Source organism: Protopterus annectens, chromosome 8.part0 (genome assembly GCF_019279795.1).
Source record: "Protopterus annectens isolate FY-2018-M chromosome 8.part0, PAN1.0, whole genome shotgun sequence".
NCBI lineage: Eukaryota > Metazoa > Chordata > Ceratodontiformes > Protopteridae > Protopterus > Protopterus annectens.
Window position 1 is genome coordinate 715,455,056 of NC_056741.1, and position 20,647 is coordinate 715,475,702.

General features: G+C 42.3%; 1 protein-coding gene across 2 annotated transcripts in view; it reads left to right on the forward strand.

Moving 5' to 3' along the window:
• The window catches only part of ASH1L (ASH1 like histone lysine methyltransferase), a 3,741,676-nt gene that overhangs the window by 1,286,835 nt on the left and 2,434,194 nt on the right, over positions 1-20,647 (forward strand). For both annotated transcript variants that reach the window (XM_044080164.1, XM_044080163.1), the window contains exons 9-10: positions 14,199-14,244; positions 14,399-14,507. In XM_044080164.1, the coding sequence (XP_043936099.1) occupies positions 14,199-14,244; positions 14,399-14,507 (155 nt within the window). The remainder of the gene's footprint in view (positions 1-14,198; positions 14,245-14,398; positions 14,508-20,647) is intronic.

Below are 20,647 nucleotides of genomic sequence, written 5' to 3' on the forward strand. Positions count from 1 at the left end.
GCCAGAGCCCCTGATACCTGCTACTTTCGAGTCGCAGGCCTCTACCGAGACCCATGTGGAGTCCGGCATGCCGAGAGATTCTCAAAGTATTGTACCCATGGATGTCTCTCCTCGGATGTGTCCGGAGCCGCTGAGCAGGCACTGGCTTCTGAGGGTGTCTTCAGGCCACAGCATTTCTATATAAACCGACGCCAGCTTCAAGATCAAAGACAAAGGCAACTTCTAAAGTTAAAAAACTGACGCATGAGCCACGTGCACAGGCCTCTATGCCCAAAAAGCAGATTATCAAAATAGCTGAAGACCTAATTACTTTGATCAGGGGTTCCCAACCCCCTCCTGATAAGAGGCCTAGGCAAGACACTGATTATGAATCTTCAGATCAGGTTTCTATTTCTTCTGATTCCTCTTCTGATAAGGAATTTTCTAGACCACCCTATGAGGATTCTGATGCAGAGGAATCTATCCCATCTGCATCTCCTCCTGAGGATTATTCCTTTGGAGAAACCTTGCATACTTTGAGGGAGCATTTTCACTGGGAGAGTCAAGATTTCTCAGAATCAAAAAAGAGGCTTGGGGCATTCCTTCTTCTCCCTCAGCATAGGCCTGTAGCCGTACCTCCTGTTTTAGACATTGTGGATGATGTGTTTTCGGAGTCAAGCTTAACTCCAGACTCCTTACCTCCTGCTCTTAGCAAGCCAGACAGATATTACAGGGTTCCCGACTCACAAATTTTTATTTAAAAACCCTGCTGCTGACCCTGAAACTATTTCACAGGGTCCAAAAGGTGTTAAGGCCTCAACAGCAAAAAATCCTACCCCCTCTGGCAGAGATTCCAGGGCACTGGATAGATGGGGAAAATAAGGTTTACACATCTGCAACCTTGGCAATTAGGGCCTTAAACTGACAGTTTCATATGCTCAAGTATCAACAACATGTTATGGGATTACTGAAACAGAAAATTATGTTGATTTCTGAATGTGCAGAAAATAAAGAATTGTAGGAATTATTGCCTGCAGCAGAACAAGTTGGAAAGCATACTTTGCAATGTGGTTTTGATTCCTTAGAGGCCTCCTGCAGGGCCGCAGTTACTGGATCTGTGATTAGGAGGCATGCCTGGCTAAAAGAGAAAAATTTGCCTGATCATGTTAAAGCTAAATTGCTGGATGTACCGTTACAGCATGATACTCAGTCTGATATTAAGGCAGAAGAGATTTTAAAGAAAATGGAAGACAAAGCTAAGTCTATGCAATCTGTAAAAGACTTCTTACAAGTGCAGCCACCAAGATTCAGTAGGTACTGGCCTACAAAAAATTGGTCCTTTCCTGTATCCGACAGAGCTCCACGGGACAAATCCAGGTGCCCTTAAGGTACTAGATACCAGTCACAGGATTCTTACAGGTGAAAGCAGTGGGGTGCTTCTACCTCCAAATCTGGAGGAAATAAAGCGCAACCCTACAGTAAACAGTCTCAATGACTTCCCTCTGCCATCACCAAGCACTTATCTTTTGGCAGCACCCTTAGGGGGAAAATTAGCACTTTTTGCTCAACATTGGCAGTTGTTAACCCAGGATAAGTGGGTGTTAAACATAGTATCTCAGGGATACCGATTCCACTTCCACACTCTGCCAATTGCAAATGGTTTGCCAGATCTGCCAAAAAATCAATGGGCAGAGGCACAGAAACAAGTTGCGTCCCTCATGGGTATGGGGGCTATTCAGCCAGTTCCAGAACAGGAAAAAGGACAAGGGTTTTATTCAAGACTGTTCTTGGTACCCAGAAAAGACAAGACCTGGCGCCCAATACTGGATTTATCAATTTTGAACACATTCCTGGACATTCCAAAATTCAAAATGCTAACTTTGCAGCAGCTTTTGCCCATGCTGGACAAGAATGCTTGGCTGGTGACATTAGACTTAAAAGAGGCATACCTGCATATCCCAATAAGGGATGTGTGCAGAAGATACCTCCGTTTCAAGGTTGGCTTTATGCATTACCAATTCTCTGCACTGCCCTTTGGCTTATCTACTGCGCCCAGGGTCTTTACGAAGTGACTGGCACCAGTAATTGCTTTTTGCAGACAGAGGTATACAAATCTATCCTTACTTGGACGACTGTCTCATTCAAGCAGAGAACAAGGACATTCTTCTTCAGCATCTGGCATTTATGAAAAGGCTTCTAACATGCTTAGGGTACACAATAAATGAAAAGAAATCACAACTGGTACTCTCTCAAAAGATAACATTCCTGGGTGCAAGCTTGCCCAGATGGCTTTCCTCACGCCAGACAAACAAAGGCAACTGACTATTTACTTCAAACAGATGGCAACAAAAACCCAGTTATCTGCAAGATAAACTCTGCAGACTTTGGGGTTCATGGCATCCTGCATTCTACTGATTCCATATGCAAGACTGCATATGAGGAAACTACAGTGGTACCTAAAAATTTTATGGAGTCAACATTTTTACAGTCTGGAAACAAAGATTCCTCTCATTCCCTGCCTACAACAGGAGTTTCTTTGGTGGGCAAAGGCATGTCACCAAAACATGGTACGGGCTTTCACTCTACCCCCTGCCAGCCAAACCTTAACTACAGACGCATCAGACTATGCATGGGGGGCCCACCTGGCGGGAAGATGCATTCAGGGCATTTGAACCCCAAAACAAATGAATCTGCATATCAACCAAAAGGAGATGTTAGCTGTTCAAAATGCCCTGACAGCCTTCAAGGACTTACTTCATCCAGGACAACTACTGATAAAGACGGACAACACCACGGTTATGTGGTACATAAACAAGCAGGGGGGCACACACTCATACCCCCTTTGCAGACTAGCCATGGCACTGTGGGACACAGCCTTGACTTACCAAGTACATCTTCAAGCTCAATTCCTGCCAGGAAAGCAAAATACTCCAGCAGGCGACTTAAGCAGAAACCTTATGGACCCTCACGAGTGGAAACTAGATTCACAAGTCTTCAGCATGATAACAAAGAAATGGGGAAGCCCGGACATAGACCTATTTGCCTCTCCTTGGAATTATCAACTGGCCAAATTCTGCACAAGGACTTACCACAGACAAGCATGGAAAGTGGATGTCCTATCCTTCAGTTGGAAAAACCTATCAGTCTATGCCTTTCCTCCTCTGCCTCTTCTTCCCAAGGTCCTACTAAAGGTCAGACAAGAAAAAACAAAGATTATACTAATTGCCCCGGACTGGCCCCGCCAACACTGGTATCCAATCCTAAGGAATATGTCTCAACTCCCAGCTTGGTACTTGCCTCAGATACCTCACTTACTGTCTCAGCAAAACAATCAGATCCTGCACAATCACCTCCAAGCACTGAACCTGGCAGCATGGCTGATGATGTAGTTATTCAAACAACACCTCTCAGTAAATCTGTGATGGATGTCATTTTGGAAGCCAGAAGGCCTAGTACTAGAAAATCTTATGCTGATAAATGGAAGAGATTCTGTGCTTGGAACCAAGCACAAGGAACTGACACAGCAGAGCCAAATATTCCTCAGATTTTACAATACTTGGCTGAGATGCTTGACAAAGGTCTATCTTTTTCATCAATAAAAATCCATGCCTCTGCCATATCGGCTCATTACAACACAGAGCCACCAATCATTTCTCATCCTTTGCTAAAGCAGCATCTTAGAGGGGCCAAAAATTTAAGGCCTCCCAGAAGATCACTAATTCCTGCATTGGACTTCAATTCTGTGTTGGAAAAGCTCACCCTGTCTCCATTTGAACCAGCTGCTACTGCAGATCTAAAGTTCTTATCATGGAAAACAGCTTTGCTCCTGGCAATTACTTTAGCAAGAAGGGTTTCAGAGCTACAGGCCCTCATGGCTGTGGAGCCTTTTATCATATTTTACCCGCACAGGGTGTCCCTCAGGACCTATCCTTCCTTTATGCCTAAGGTGGTTTCCAGTGTGGCTCTTAACCAAACTATTCATCTGCCAACTCTTTATCCAAATCCACAGAACAAGGGGGAGTGGATTCTGCATTCCTTGGACGTACACAGACAACTAAGATTCTACTTGAGCAGGACTAAAGCTCTAAGAAAAACTGAGTAGCTACTGGTGTAGCAAATGCAGCCACCAAGGGCTAAGGGTGTGAGACATCCTCTGTGGCTGTAAGGATGTCCTGTATGGGCATGGCAGAAGCACAGTTGTCTGACTTGGGGAGAAGGGGCAAGTGAGGGTCTATCTCATAGCTGGGAAAGGTAGGTAAGTTCTGGGATATGGTACCTCCCTAGGATCTGTTCTTTTCGTGGGAGTCTCCTAGGAAAAAAAAAAACAAGAAGTTAAAAATGTGTTTTTTTTTCTGTTTCTATGGACAGAAAAGATCTTTTGGAATAAACGATAGAACTAACGTCTGCTTTTACTTTGCCCAATTCCTCTTTACAAATAAAATGGGAAAAAATAGTTCCAACTTTTTCTGACTAATTTTTAGTCAGAAGAGTAGATATTTGAGGGAAAATGATGGCTGTGGTTCAGGGCTTTCTTCACAGTCGGAAGATTCTGAATCTTATGAAGGTGTTTCTTTATATTTCTCCTCCAGAAGGCCTTCTAAGACCTTATGTAAAATGAAAAGTTTTCCATTTGGAGCAGAATGAAATTCATGTTTTTCAAAATGTATTATGATTTGTTACAGATGGATATTCAACAGAATGCATTTGTACCTCCTGTTTTGTCTGCTTTAGAGAGATGTTCATCGTGCATACAGCTGCAGTCATTACAGATGGGTTATCCTGCCGTCAGGCGGGTCCTCGGTCGGCCGAATTCCAAAGTCTAGGTCCGGCGTAAGTTGTCGTCGCTTCTTCCCTGACGTCAGTGCAGCAGGGGTATAAAAGGGGCAGCCAACGCCATCTTCTTTAGTCGTTCGTGCCGCGCAGTGCCCGAAGCAGAAGCAGTTCGCAAGTGCCGGTTGGCCAGCTCCTGAGATTTACTAAAATATTTCAGCCGAAGTCTTCTTGAAAGCTAAGTACCCCGTTGGGGAAACTTTTCTTGCCTCAGACCGATGGCAGACAAAGTTAATAATTGCATTTCATGTGGGAAGCAAATACCGCATAAGGATTTCCACTCTTTCTGTATACCTTGCTTAGGCCCAGACCACGATGTCTCGGCCTGCCATTTTTGTGCTAGATTCAACAAGCGCACTATTAAGCGCCGGGCGGAGTTCGCCCTTCACTATTTTGGTAAAAAATTTAATTATATTATATCGTCGGATACTCCGACTCCAGTTTTGAGTAAAAGACGCAAAGATAAGGACCGACATACGAGGTCCGCACCGACTACTGACACCACGCTTAGGCCGACTTCCGGTTCTCAGCAAGCCGCCTACGCAGCCCCTGAGTACCGATGACACAACATTACCGGTGTCTTCAGTACCCGAGGTCGCAGGCTTCTCAGTCCCCATTCCTACTACAGATACCGACGCCACTCTTGGCGGGGAAACTCAGAGTTTAGACAGGCCTGCCATTTCTCAAGGTGTCTTCAGGCCTTCCTCCTTCTCTATTAAAGCTTTCACTAAATCTAAAGCAGCCATGAAAACCAAAAAACAGGGACCTCAGACCCCCTCTCAAGGCCCCATGCCTAAAAAACAGATGCTCAAAATGGCTGAGGATTTGATTACTCTTATCAGGGTTTCTAAACCCCCTCGGACAAAAGACCCAGATTAGAGGAAGACTACCCTTCCTCAGATCAAGCTTCTATTACCTCTGAACACTCTGAGGACCAGGACTATGCCTATTCTCCTTTTGAAGACTCTGATGCAGAGGAGTCTATTCCCTCGGTCTCCCCCCCCCCCCCAAGGACTACTCTTTTGGGGAAACCCTACATACATTGAGGGAACACTTTCACTGGGAAGGCCAAGATTACTCAGATTCCAAGAAAAGGCTCAGGGATTTTCTCTTGCTTCCCCAGCATAGGCCCCTGGCTATCCCTCCTGTTTTAGATATATTGGATGATGTGTGCACAGAAGCCAGCCTTAATCCAGATTCTTTACCTCCAGCTCCTGTTAAACCAGACAGGTATTACCGGGTTCCTAATTCACACCAGTTTCTATACAAAAGCCATACTGCTGACCCAGAAACTATTTCACAGGGTCCCAAGGGAATTAAGGCCTCTACTGCTAAAAACCCATTACCTTCAGAGAGAGATTCCAGAGCTTTAGAAAGGTGGGGAAAAAAGGTGTACACCATGGCCACTTTAACCATGAGGGCATTAAACTGTCAGTTCCATATGTTAAAGTATCAGCAGTTTTGTTATCTCAGTTGAAAAGCAAAATGACACAACCAGAACAACCAGATTTAAAAGAGTTGCAGGATTTGTTGCATGGTGCAGAGCAAGTGGGTAAACCTACCTTGCAGTGTGGATTTGATGCTTTAGAGGCCTCATGTAGAGCTGCTGTTATGGGGTCTGTTATACGTAGACATGCTTGGCTCAAAGAGCAAGCCTTACCAGATCATGTCAAAGCTAAATTATTAGATGCACCTCTTCAAAAAGATGTTTTGTTTGGTGTTAAAGCTGAGGAGGTACTAAAGAAAATGGAGGAAAAAGCGAAATCAATGCAAACAGTGAAAGATTTCCTGCAGGTACAACCTCCATGTTTCAGCAGAAACTGGCCTTCAAAAAATTGGTCCTTTCCAGCCACGGACAGACCTCAAAGGGGCAGATACAGACGCCCAATGGGTAGAGGGCAACCTCAAGGATCTTTCAGAGCCAGACAGTGGCAAGCACCAACCCCAAGAGGTGGAGAAGATAGATCACAGTCATTTAGAAAACAGACACAATGACTTCCCCCTTTACCTGCCAAGCAAAGCTTTAATGGCAGCACCTTTGGGTGGAAAACTGGCATTATTCTCAAAAAATTGGCATATTGTTCCAAAAGACAAATGGATTCTGGACATTATAGACAGAGGCTACAGGTTCCACTTTCACACCCTTCCAAAAATGAGAGGCATGCCAAACCTGCCACAAAATCAAAGGGCAGAGGCACAACAACAAATTTCTGCTCTCATGGACATGAAAGCGATTCAAGAGGTACCTGCAAAAGAACAAGGTCAAGGGTTTTATTCCAGACTATTCCTGGTACCAAGGAAAGACAAAGATTGGAGACCTATCTTAGACCTATCCATCCTAAACACATATTTACGGGTACCAAAATTCAAGATGCTCACATTACAGCAGCTTCTTCCCATGCTGGGCAAGGAGTCTTGGCTGGTAACAATGAACCTCAAGGAGGCATACCTGTATGTCCCTATCAGACAAGATTGCAGAAGATACCTCAGATTTCTTGCAGGTTCAACCCATTATCAATTCTCTGCATTGCCCTTTGGCTTATCTACTGCGCCCAGAGTATTTACGAAATGCCTGGCATCAGTAATCGCCTTCTGCAGACTACAAGTAATACAAATATACCCATATCTGGACGACTGCCTGATCCAAGCGGACAGCAAGGACATACTTCTGAAACACCTGGCGTTTGTAATAAAACTGTTGAACTTTCTGGGATACACAGTCAACAAAAAGAAATCAAAACTAATCCCCTCTCAACAAATAATTTTCCTGGGTGCCAGCTTGAATACAACCACCCAGATGGACTACCTCACGCCAGACAAACAAGGGCAACTGTCTCAATACTTCAGCAAAATGGCAACCTTCACCAGGCTGACTGCAAGGAAAGTCCTGCAGGCTCTGGGATTCATGGCATCTTGCATACTACTAATCCCATGTGCAAAGCTGCATATGAGGAAACTTCAATGGTACCTAAAAGAACTTATGGTCTCAACACAGCCACAGCTTGGAAACAATTATACCACTCATTCCATGCCTTCAATAGGAATTTCTGTGGTGGGCTCAAGCATGCCAAAGAAACATAGGTCTCCCTTTCTGTGTACCTCAAGCAACTCAAATCATCACAACAGACACCTCAGACTACGCCTGGGGGGCACACATGACAGATCAGTGCATTCAGGGAAAATGGTCCCAAAAAGAGAAGCACCTACACATCAACCAAAAGGAAATGCTAGCTGTGCAAAATGCTATTATGGCCTTCAAAGACCTATTGCATCCAGGCCAGCTATTGATAAGGACAGACAACACCACAGTGATGTGGTACATAAACAAACAGTGGGGAACTCTGCTCTGGCTTTTTAGTTTTGATTTCTTTTTGTTGACTGTGTATCCCAGAAAGTTCAACAGTTTTATTACAAACGCCAGGTGTTTCAGAAGTATGTCCTTGCTGTCCGCTTGGATCAGGCAGTCATCCAGATATGGGTATATTTGTATTCCTTGTAGTCTGCAGAAGGTGATTACTGATGCCAGGCATTTCGTAAATACTCTGGGCGCAGTAGATAAGCCAAAGGGCAATGCAGAGAATTGATAATGGGTTGAACCTGCAAGAAATCTGAGGTATCTTCTGCAATCTTGTCTGATACGGACATGCAGGTATGCCTCCTTGAGGTCCAATGTTACCAGCCAAGACTCCTTGCCCAGCATGGGAAGCCATGACACTATGGAACACAGCACTGGAATTGCAAATTCAATTACAGGCACAATTCCTGCCAGGGAAGGAATACACACTGGCAGACAGCCTAAGCAGAAATATGACAGATCCACACGAATGGAAGTTGCATCCTCAAGTTTTCACAAAGATAACTCGGGCATGGGGACAGCCAGACACAGATCTCTTTGCTACCCACAGAAATTACCAGTTGAAAAAATTTTGTTCAAGGACCTATCATCCACAGGCCTGGAAAGTGGACGCACTTTCTTTCAATTGGACAACGTTGACAGTCTATGCCTTTCCGCCTCTTCCTCTGCTGCCCAAAGTTCTTTTAAAAGCCAGAGCAGAGAGGCCGAAAATGATTCTCATTGCTCCAGACTGGCCAAGACAACACTGGTGTATCCGCTCCTGAAGAGCCTGACACATTCCCCACCATGGATCTCCTACCTCTAGTCCCTCTTCTGTTGTCCCAGCACAACTACAAGACTCTTCACAGCCAGCTCAAAACCCTAAATCTAGCTGCATGGAGAATTCCTTGATTTCCCAACAGACCCTCCTCTCCAAGGAGGTGCAAGATGTCATCTTGGAGGCCAGAAGACCTTCTACTAGAAAAGCCTACTCCGCCAAATGGAAACGATTTTGTGCCTGGAATCAAGAAAAGGGCCAGAATCCTTGGGTAATAAATTTACCTCAAATTTTACAGTACCTAGCTGAGATGTTAAACAGTGGACTTTCCTTCTCCTCCATCAAAATCCACGCTTCAGCCATTTCTGCACAATACAACACAGATCCTCCTTTATTCTCTCATCCTCTCTTAAGACAGTTCCTCAGAGGGGCAAAGAATATAAAACCCCCAAGGAAACCACCAGTCCCTGCTTGGGACCTCAACTTCGTATTGGAAAAGCTGACCCTTCCTCCCTTCGAGCCAGCTGCTTCAACAGCACTACAATACTTGTCATGGAAAATAGCCTTCCTTCTGGCGGTCACCTCAGCACGGAGGGTTTCGGAGCTACAGGCCCTCATGGCTGTGCAACCTTTCATCATTTTCCATCAGGACAGAGTTTCCTTATGAACCAATCCTACCTTTATGCCAAAGGTAGTATCCAGTGTAGCTTTGAATCAGACTATCTACCTACCTTTTATCCTAATCCACAAAACAAAGGGGAAGGATTACTGCATTCCTTGGACATTCACAGACAACTTTGTTATTATTTGGACAGTACAAAGCCATTCAGGAAATCTGAGCAGCTCTTTGTGTCCTGTGCTACAGGTGCTTAAGGAAAGGCTATTTCCAAACAGACAATCTCAAAATTGATAGCCCACTGCATACGCTTTTGTTACTCATTTCATGGAAAAACTGTGCCTACAAGCATCAGATCCCACTCCACCAGGGCCACAGCTACCTCTGCAGCTTTCCTCAGTGGGGTTCCTACCAAGGACATTTTGGAAGCAGCCACTTGGAGTTCAGTGCACACTTTCTCCAAACACTATCACCTTCCACTATACTCTAAATCTAGAGCGGGATTTGTCACAGCAGTCTTGCAGGGCATCCTTGCTCCTCCTAGTTCCACTTAGTGCCTGCCACCCCTACTTAGCTTTGGGATTCTTCCCATCTATAATGACTGCAGCTGTATGCACGATGAACATAGTACAGTTTTGTACCTACCATAAATGTAGATGTTCGAGTGCTCATACAGCTGCAGTCCAGGTTACCCCCCCTACGTCCCCTCTTAGGACAGGCCTTATGACAAACACCTTCTCATACAACCTATTTGGGGTATTCTTTTATGGTGTGTTTGCTTGCAACTACTGTTTTTTGATTATTCTATATTGCATGATTACATAAGTTTATGTTTTGCCTTCCTTCTGGGGGCACCTGACATCTGGGGCAAGAAAAACTAAAGAAGATGGCGTCAGCTGCCTCTTTTATACCCCTGCCGCACTGACGTCAGGGAAGAAGCGACGACAACCGACGCCGGACCTAGACTTTGGAATTCGGCCGACCAGGGACCCGCCTGATGGCAGGATAACCCATCTGTAATGACTGCAGCTGTATGAGCACTCGAACATCTATATTTATGGTAGGTACAAAACTTTACTTTTTTCTGATGGCTTGTAGTTGGCCTGCCCCCAGGAAGCAAGGAACCTCAGACTCGTGTTTTCTAACCCCGAAGCAGACTCTGCAGTGATTTTCTTAACCAAAACTGCTTCTGCTAGACAGATTGATAAAATTAACATCATTTTGTCTGACAAATTTGAAAAGAAAGTTTATTTTTCTACCACTTTAACTTTCAGAATTTTAAACTACCAGGCTTCCGTATTATTTTTTATTTTGGTCTTTTGAGAACATGAAAAAGTTAACTGTTAACATCTCCTCTTCTGAAGTGAAAAATTCTGTGAATGGCTGCCTTTTGTCTGCTTCTCATGTAGTTAAAATATTTCTTATAGTATTTTTATGACTCTGCAAATACTGTCTCTGGAGCTGCTGCTTCTGGGTCAGTAATTAAAAGATTTGCTTTCTGAAAATTTTAAGACTTGAAACTTTAAATAGTTGCTTGATCAAGGAAGCTCTGTTTGGTCTTTCTGCAGCTAAGGTTATTAGAAGATTGATGAGAGGTGAAGCTTGCTTAAAGGGTGACCCAGATCTTCAAACCTTCCTTTAAGGCAAAAACTTCACTTCCACCTCTGCTCCCTTTTTCAAAAAGCAGTTTAAGCAGCAAGGTGCCAGCAAACAGGTTTTTGAATAACAGCAGGCAGGTAGGCTCTAAAAAAAGGAAAGCATCTCAATTACTGCCGTTTCAGGCCCCTACCCTAGTACTCACTCCCTTTCTTTGAGTGCACATATTCCTTTGTTGCACCAGATTATTATAGACAAATGGGTTTTTAGTGTCATTCAGCAGTAGTATGCTTGGCAATGGAAGCCCATTCCTCCTTTCCGGGGACTCCCCCTTACCCAGTAAAGTAAATGTCCCTGTTTCCTACAGTTGTGGAACATGTCTTAGATTCAGGGATTTTTTTTCAGTACTATGGAAATGAGATTGGGGGCCTGTGCTAGACACCTTCTTTCTCAGTCTTTTTTGCCAAGGTTCAAAATTCCAAAATGTTGTGCCTTCAGAACCTGTTTCCTGTTCCTATAATATCTGTCGAGAGTAAATATAGACTTAAAAGATGCCTACAATCACATCACCATTAGCAAACATTTCAGATGTTTAAGATTGTCTGTACATACCTAATTTCTAGTAGTGCTTCATCGAACTGAGCCCTTTTTCACAGCTGTTTGTGTGCGTTTGTGTTTGCATGTGCACATGTGTGCTTTACAGCAACACTAACAAACCTGAAGACACACAGCTGGAGAGGCCACAAAAGTACCTCACAAAAAGAATCCTAGGCCTTAAACACATGTCCTACATGGACAGACTCAAAAAACTTCAGCTGTTTTCAGTTTCTTATCGTCTACTTAGAGGTGATCTCTGCTTGACTTAAAAAGCCATGTTTGACCCAGCCCTACTTGAAATGCTACATTTAATGTAATCCCAATCCTCCCATGCCACATGCTCCAGAGATCACAAGCTCATTACCACAATTAACAGAACATGCTGGAGTGACTGGTTCATCTCCCAAAGACTGCCCATACTCTAGAATAAGCTTCCAGTTCATGTTAGTCAGAGCACCTTGCTGGCCCCTATTCAAGAGAAATCTTGACAAGTGGATGGGTAACAGAAGGTTCACTCCAGGGATCATTCCATTTGCCTTACTGGATAGGTCCACTATGAACTAACATCTGGTGGCACGGTACCTGGGCAATTTGTTGGGGCTAGGCTTGTAAAGGCTCCAGGGCCATTAGCCTAGTACACACCTATGAACTTATGAACTTGCATGATAACACAAGATTTTAAAAGTTACAGTAAGTGAAGCCAACCCGGTCTCATGCAAGCTAAGACAAATTGCTTTCAGAAAGAAAGAGCAATAAAAAAGGATGAAAAAAGATCATAATCTGTGGTCATTAAAAATAAACAAATTAAATTGAAAGTTTATGAAAGGCTGTTGATCACAAGAAAAAATGTAATTTGTGCTTTAACGTACTGTAAAGTGAAAAGTTAAGAACAGAATGAACCAGAACACATGAATTGGACTATAGTCTGTAAAACATTGGTTTTCTTAGTGTTCTCTTGGGTTATTTGAGATGCTTAGACATAAGTCAATATTTTGCAAAGCAAAATACGAGAAGATTTACAAAGGTAAGAGCTTGTTAATATATCCAGTTTACATTATATGGTTGTGGAGTTATAGTAGGTACTACTTGCTTGATTTTAGCCACCACTTCTGCTCTTGGCTGTCTCAGTCTCTTCCCACATTTTCAAATGTTTTACAGACCTAATTTATTAATCTTATCCAGTATAATTTTCGCAGTAACTTGTCTTTTAATAAATATTGTGATAGAGTGCACTGTCCTTTTAGGATGAAAGTGACATTAAATGTTGTTGAGCAGAGGAGTAAGAGAAGTAGAAAATGGTTGTTTAAAGTGCTGCTGTTAGGTACTTTTTAAGCCAGCTATTTTAATTCACTGCATTTGGGGAATAGTTTGCAAACATCAGACTTGCAACTGCCTTTGTAGCCCTTAACTCGTTATAGCCAAGTGACGTCTCCAGGTATTTCTGCAGTTACCGCCTGCTGTGCCTCTAGGCGTCAAATATTGCCTGTTCATATTTGCATTAATAATTCCAAAACCATGCTACATACAAGGTATCAGAATATTTTATCTCGAAGCATCCATGATGGCAAACACAACTGTATTGCTATATGACCTGTCTCAATGACTGTTAGAACTCTTAAGGTAATAACTTCTTTTTTAAACTGGGAGTTAAAGGTACCCACTCCATAGGGCTGTACTGGAGGGAATGAGTTAAATTGACAGTGTGTTTATAGGTTTCACTTGCAAGTGCACGTTATCAACTTCTGGCAAGTACACATGATATCGACTTCTGTTAAATATGTCTCTGTCAGTCAAATTTACTTTCATTAATATGGGATAAAATATTTAAAATGATTAAATAAGTTAACTAATGTTTTTTTTTAATCAAATTAGAAAGTAATACCCAATAAAGTCATTAGTCAGTGTTTAGACTATTAAGTATTTTCAAGCTAGAGCTTATTTTTCTTTTAATCTACTATTGTATGATCCCCCACTGTAAATCTTATATGAATGTTGATTATTTTTGACTTTATAAGTAGGCCATATCTGTATTGTAACCTGAGTTTATTAACTCTGTCTCTACGTAGTCAGTGTAGTTGTTTTTATAGGGTTGTAGGAATTTGGAGAGGGTTTCTTTTTTACGTTTTCTTTTTGTGTGTTGGTTCTGTTAACTTTGCTGTTTATATGGATTGCTATTGTATTCAAATTACTTGAATAAAATATTAAAAAAGATTTAAAACAGAGTGGAAATTTTTGATTAAATTGCTAACAATAATGGTTGTTTTCTGTGTGTGTCTCTCTATTTTTGTTTCATCCTGTGGGTTGTCTAGGTGGATTATACTGTTAGCACACATGCATAAGAAATTCATATATAGTGTGGTTCTTTTTGATATAAAATTTCTGTAATATCATGCAGTCAAAAAAATAGCACAGTAATTGTACATGTAATGAGCTATTGTTTATCTTGGCTTTCTGATTTATTTTTCCAGTTGTATAAAAAACCTGATGTTCCACTTTATAAGAAGATCAGATCAAGTAAGCAAACTTTTATTTATTTCTTTTAACTTCTTTCTACAAATTTTATCCCTTGCTTTTTGTTTAATCATTAATGCATGTAGTTGTCTGTAGGATTGCACTCAGATTCCTGACTGCAAAATGGAAATAAACATTTCCTCTTTCTTCTGCTTAGATGTGTATGTAGACGTAAAACCTTTCTCTGGGTATGAAGCAACCACTTGCAACTGTAAAAAACCAGAAGACAGCAAAGAGAAAGGATGTGTAGAGGATTGTCTAAACCGGTATGAACTTAAGCTTGAGCTTTTGTATTCATCTGTAAAATGTTTTTTAGAAGGTTTACTATTAAAACATCGAACATCAGAACGTAAACCGTTCAAAAATGCAGTTTACATGTTCGATGTTTGGAATACTAAGTAGGTTGGAATATTGGACACTAATTCAGGTGAAGTCCAATGTCCCCTTTGCAGCAGTGTGTATGGACCAGATCCATGCTGCACTGCGCTGGCAGTCATGTTTTTGTAGAGGGCAAGCCCCTCTGCACTCCCTGCCACTTGTATATTCCAACTTCAAGATCGTACTACAGTGCTGAAAAGGATAAATGTCCTGATCTGCAGGGTCCCGCGATCTCAGTACGAAAAATCACCCACATATGCACCACCTTCCATACTACATATTATACTGACGGCATAAAGGTCGACTGCATAGTAATGAATGCCATACTAGAGTCGATCTTCCAGAGTCGACATTTCAATCTTTTTCTAAAGGTATCTCTGCAGTCTGAATACCACACTTGTCATTTTCACACAAGGCACGCTCAACATATTAATAGTAAACCTTTTTAGAAATGTTGTTATTCAAAAGCAGTGAAATCTTCTATAGCTCAGACAAGTTTGACTAATACTACGTTGAGGTGACAAAGTTACTTGTGCAAACATTTAATTGGGCATGTGCAGTTGTTGGTGACTTTTGCACTTAATATGGTGTTGGATGGGGCTGTGGAGATGCAAATTCATTTTTTGGTCAGTCCTCTTGAAATACCCAGCATAAGTTCTCAAATGATAATTGTATCACAGAAGGTTGAATTTCCTTTATCAATAGCCTGAAAAGTTCTGCTGCTTACCTGAGTAACATCAAAACATAAATGGTAATTGGGCATTTGTGTTCTTGAAAGTAACATTTTTTTTATTTTTTATTTTTAATGGCAGTCCATTTTGTATTTGTAGTGTTTTCAAAATGTGTTTCATTGCTCATCAGAAAAAAAAGGGTGAACTGTGCTGTGTGGGGGTTTTGTGGTTCTGGTGAGATCTGTTTTATTTTGTTCCAGCTGTATAAAATTCATAGTTTAGCACATAAGTCACGAGTTGATAAACATTTGAGCATTAACCTTTGTGAGAGTACAGAGCAGTTACTGTTAAGCACCCTTAACAGTGTGCATTCTGCCTGGAAAATTGCCTTCCATGTCACTGTTAAATGTGGAGCATTTGTGCCTGCTGCAGTAGTACAGATGGTTAGTGTCCAGTCTACAGCCCTGGTGTTTCAAGTTTGATTAGTGGCACTGGCACTTTAGAGAGCAGGCAGGGGAGAATAGGTGTGCTTGTATTGGTGGAGGGGTTGGTGATTCTCGTTGGCCACACTCACCACATGTGGTAAGACAGACCTCATGCTGAAGGGGTAAGGTGAGTCTAGAGTGGGGAGCCAAATTAAGATGGGGTGTGGTTAGGCTTTTCAAGCTGGTGAATGGTATATTTGCTTGTGTGTCTGTGTAAAGGGGTATTCACTCACAGGTTGCAGAGCATGAAGGGTCTCTATATCCATGACAGTTCTGAAGAGAAGAGTTGTAGGAATGCATACTGTCCTGTGGTTTTGGTGTACCAGCAGGAATGCAAAATGCCTGATGAGTCCCCCCTGATGTCTCTTGTCACAGAGGGGTCTTAAGGGATCTTCATATCAGGGAAATGGTTGAGTTTGAGTTCAGTAGACACAAGGCTTTCATAGTCGGCCTAGCAGAAGGACGGAAGCTGTAGAAAAAAGTGGAACATAACACTTGTGAAACACTTCAGACTGTGGCTGCCATCCCCCCAAAAAACTTTTCGTACTGTATCTATAAGATTCAAGTAGTTACTCAGTCATGTCAGAGGTGTTTATATTATTTACCATTTCCTTACTAATTAAACTGTATGTTCCCTAGGCAAGAATGCTGGTAATCTCCAGCTGAATGTTTCCTACCCATCTTGACTTTTTTTTTTCCAGTTTGCAACACCAAGGTAGGAGGTAGGCAGGTTCAGCACAGCATCCCTTGCCTTTGTAGCATTAATTGCCATATGTACCATACTGTGTAGTGTCCAAGGTGCTTTTGCCTACACTTGGCTTATCAGTAAAATGTCTTGTCTTTCCTGATGTACTGATAATACTTCACTTTCAGTCATTGCTCTGCTGTTCATACTAACCTTGCATAGGCCAGAATACTTGGAATAAAATTAACCACCTCTTTTTGGAGGATATGAAGATCTGTCTGAAAGGTAGAATCTCAGATTAGGGATCAAAAATGGGCTGTGTATATAAGGAAGAGTGCTTGGTAAGCTGTTTCCCCTCCTCTAAAGTATATGAAGTGTTGCGTTTGTGCTTTGCATTGGAAAAATATGTTTTGCTTGTGATCTGATTTGGCTTTCCATTTTTGGTCCCTGTGACTATGCTCATTAATACTGTTCTGTAGGACTTCCATGATGGCTGCACATTTCAACAGCTTAACTTCAACTCTGCCGGTGTGAAAAAAGAAACTGAGAAACAGCAGCCAGAGATACTGTCACCAACCTTTGATCTGTCTTGCTACACGTTTTCTAGACTTTGGCTTCGTAACTCATGATACCCCCCCAAACCCTACATTACCTCAGATCTCGTTTGCCACTCTCAGCATTCAGACATGGTTATTGTAGCTCAGGCATTCAGAGATAAGTTAAAAGGTTTTGTATACTGCTTTTACTCACTCTCTTAACTCCAATTCTTATTATAGTAGCTGATTCCTTTTCCCTTGTTTTTGTTTTTTTTTTTTTTTTTATCTTGACTTTTTTCTGTTGGCTTTAGGCTTTGTGTCTCTTATTTTCATACTATAAGCCATATGGTACTACTTTATCATTGCTGGTATTTGTCTTTATCTCCCTTAGAGATAGCTTTATTACCATTGTTGGTATTTTTGCTGTTTTGGTCTTGTGTGACTCCTCTTTATTTATCTTCTTGTCTATGTAGCATTTCACTGTTTTCACTGTTAGTCATGGCTGATAAACTTACTGGTGTTAAGAAATGTGTCTCTTTCTGGGCACAGTCACCAATTCGAATGCCCACTCTGAATGTGTGTGTTTGGGAGCTAGTTATTTGGACATGGAGTTTGACATCTACTGTGCATTTTATATAGGGCTGTTGTGTAACATAAGAATAAGTTGGTTTTAAAGGGTCATCTTCCGTCATCAACATCTAGTGTGTCCCCAGCTGCTAAGAAGCCTGCAGACAAGTCAAAAGGGGATGAAGGGGAAAGCCAAAAGATTAACTGAAGAAGAAGAGGAGGAAGCAATCCCTGATTACTCTTCTTCGGCTCTGCCATCTAAAATCCAGCAGACTTTGGATCTGACTGTTCCATGAGATCCGGCACAATCTTCTTCCAGAACCACTCCTGGAAGGGGACCTCAGTTTACACCAGAACCATTTGCTTATAGGCTACATTTACTATTTTTTTACAGGAGACTCCTCACAAGGCTTTTAGACCTGGATCATCTTCCTATTCCTTCAAGTCTCGTAGAAGTCTGTATGAAGCAGATATGGACAGATTTATGATAGAATTCCTCAGGACCTAAATTAAGTTGCGATTCCAAATGTCTCTCTCTCTCATAGGACTCATGAGCTTTGGACTGTCCCAGATCCTTTAGCTGCTCTTATTCAAATGTGCCATCTGGTTCCATAGGTATCAGACAATAGGTTTCCGGGGTTGCCCTTGTTTTATCCAAAGGTATGGTCTTCATCAACTCTGGCTTCTTGTGGTAAATATTTAGTAGCACCCAAAAAAGTGCCCATTGGAGCAAGCGTCCCCTCGGTTGACATTGTGGTAGAGGCAGCAACCACTAAAAAGGAACTTGCCAAAGAGTCCAATTGTCCATCCCATAACAGGAATGCCAGGGGCTTTGGACAGATATAGGAAGCGAGTCTGTACTTGACTGACTTTTGCGGTACAGCCATTGAATTGTTTGGTGCACCTTACAAGATTTCAGAGGACTTGACCAAAAACTTGCCAAGTCTTTAGTGGGGTCCATGTCTGTGGATGACAAGAAAACCATGTCTTCACACCTAGCCACTCTTCAGTCCGTCTTGAATGCCTCCATGCATCTGATCTCTCACACAAAGGAGGATGCTTCTAGGTCTGTAAGTTCAGCCATTACTTTTTGGAGGCATGCCTGGATGCACTTATGCGACTTTGCCGATCCTTTTAAGTAGTCTTTCATCAGTGTTTCCTTTGATGGTTTGACCCTTTTTTGACCAAGATTAATGAAACTCAATCTAGAAGTGAACAGGATGGGAAAACTTTGTCTTATATAAGAGTACGTTTCTCACCTCCCAATGGAATTTCTCCAAGAGCCAGAAAGTGGGAAGAAAGATGTGGTTCCAAAAATCCCTGAGTTTTTCCCAGGGCTCCTATGGAGATGGATCTGCCCAAGGCAGAGGAGGAAATGCTAATTATAGACATCAACTGTGAGGCAGAGAAGGGCTTCAGAATCAAGACTTCAGAGCTCCTATTGCCAAGAAGCCTTACCATAGTTCCTGAGAGACTGCCCGGCTACTACACTCTGGAGTCAGTTGGGGGCAGTTGTCTCTGCACCCGAAGGCTCAGCCGTCCATTACCAAAGATGTTTGGGTGTGGACAGTTATTTCCAGAGGCTACTATATTGCAGCTTCTGATCTTCTGCCAAACATATCGAAGAAGTTGCCCAATGTGCCACCATAACAGAGAAAAGACAGCACTAGAAACTCAAAAGCTGCAATAAAAAGAGTCACCCAAAAGGTCCAACCAGACCAGCAAGGATTCGTAACTTCTACAAGGTTAATTTTGGTGCCAAAGAAAAATAGAGACTTCAGGCCAGTTTTGGACCTCAGCCACTTGAACCTGTTTGTCCAACATTCAGAGTTTTGAATGGTCACAGTTTAGTCCATTCTTCTTGTGTTGTGGAAAGACAGATGTGCTTGATAAACCTCCTGGATGCATACTACCACATCAAAATGGGACAGGCATTCCAAGAGGTTTCTTTACTTATTGTCATTTTCAGTTCCGGACCTTGTCCTTTGGTCTCACTGCAGCCCCCCGGGTGTTCACCAGCTGCACAGTAGTGGTCTCTCCTCACTTGAAAATGCTAGGATTCAGGGTGTTCCCTTATCTCATTTGGCTCCTGACTGCCCCCACCAATCATCTCTTGATTCATGTCAGAGATTACTTGCTGCATCTCTGCTCCAGTGTGGAAATCACGGTCAATTATGGCAACTCACATCTTTGTTCTTCACAAGCCTTAGAGTTCATAGGTGCACATTTGGATACGGTCCCCCAGGTAGCAAAAATTTCACAGCCAAGGCTGTCCACTGTACAAAGTCAAGCCTTGAAATTTCTGTCTCTTCAGAACCAATCATCTCTTGATTCAGTCAGAGATTACTTGCTGCATCTCTGCTCCAGTGTGGAAATCATGGTCAATTATGGCAACTCACATCTTTGTTCTTCACAAGCCTTAGAGTTCATAGGTGCACATTTGGATACGGTCTCCCAGGTAGCAAAAATTTCACAGCCAAGGGTGTCCACTGTACAAAGTCAAGCCTTGAAATTTCTGTCTCTTCAGAACCAATCATCTCTTGATTCATGTCAGAGATTACTTGCTGCATCTCTGCTCCAGTGTGGAAATCACGGTCAATTATGGCAACTCACATCTTTGTTCTTCACAAGCCTTAGAGTTCATAGGTGCACATTTGGATACGGTCTCCCAGGTAGTAAAATTTCACAGCCAAGACTGTCCACTGTACAAAGTCAAGCCTTTAAATTTCTGTCTCTTCAGAACCAATCATCTCTTGATTCATGTCAGAGATTACTTGCTGCATTTCTGCTCCAGTGTGGAAATCACGGTCAATTATGGCAACTCGCATCTTTGTTCTTCACAAGCCTTAGAGTTCATAGGTGCACATTTGGATACGGTCTCCCAGGTAGAAAAAATTTCACAGTCAAGGCTGTCCACTGTACAAAGTCAAGCCTTGAAATTTCTGTCTCTTCAGAACCAATCATCTCTTGATTCATGTCAGAGATTACTTGCTGCATCTCTGCTCCAGTGTGGAAATCACGGTCAATTATGGCAACTCACATCTTTGTTCTTCACAAGCCTTAGAGTTCATAGGTGCACATTTG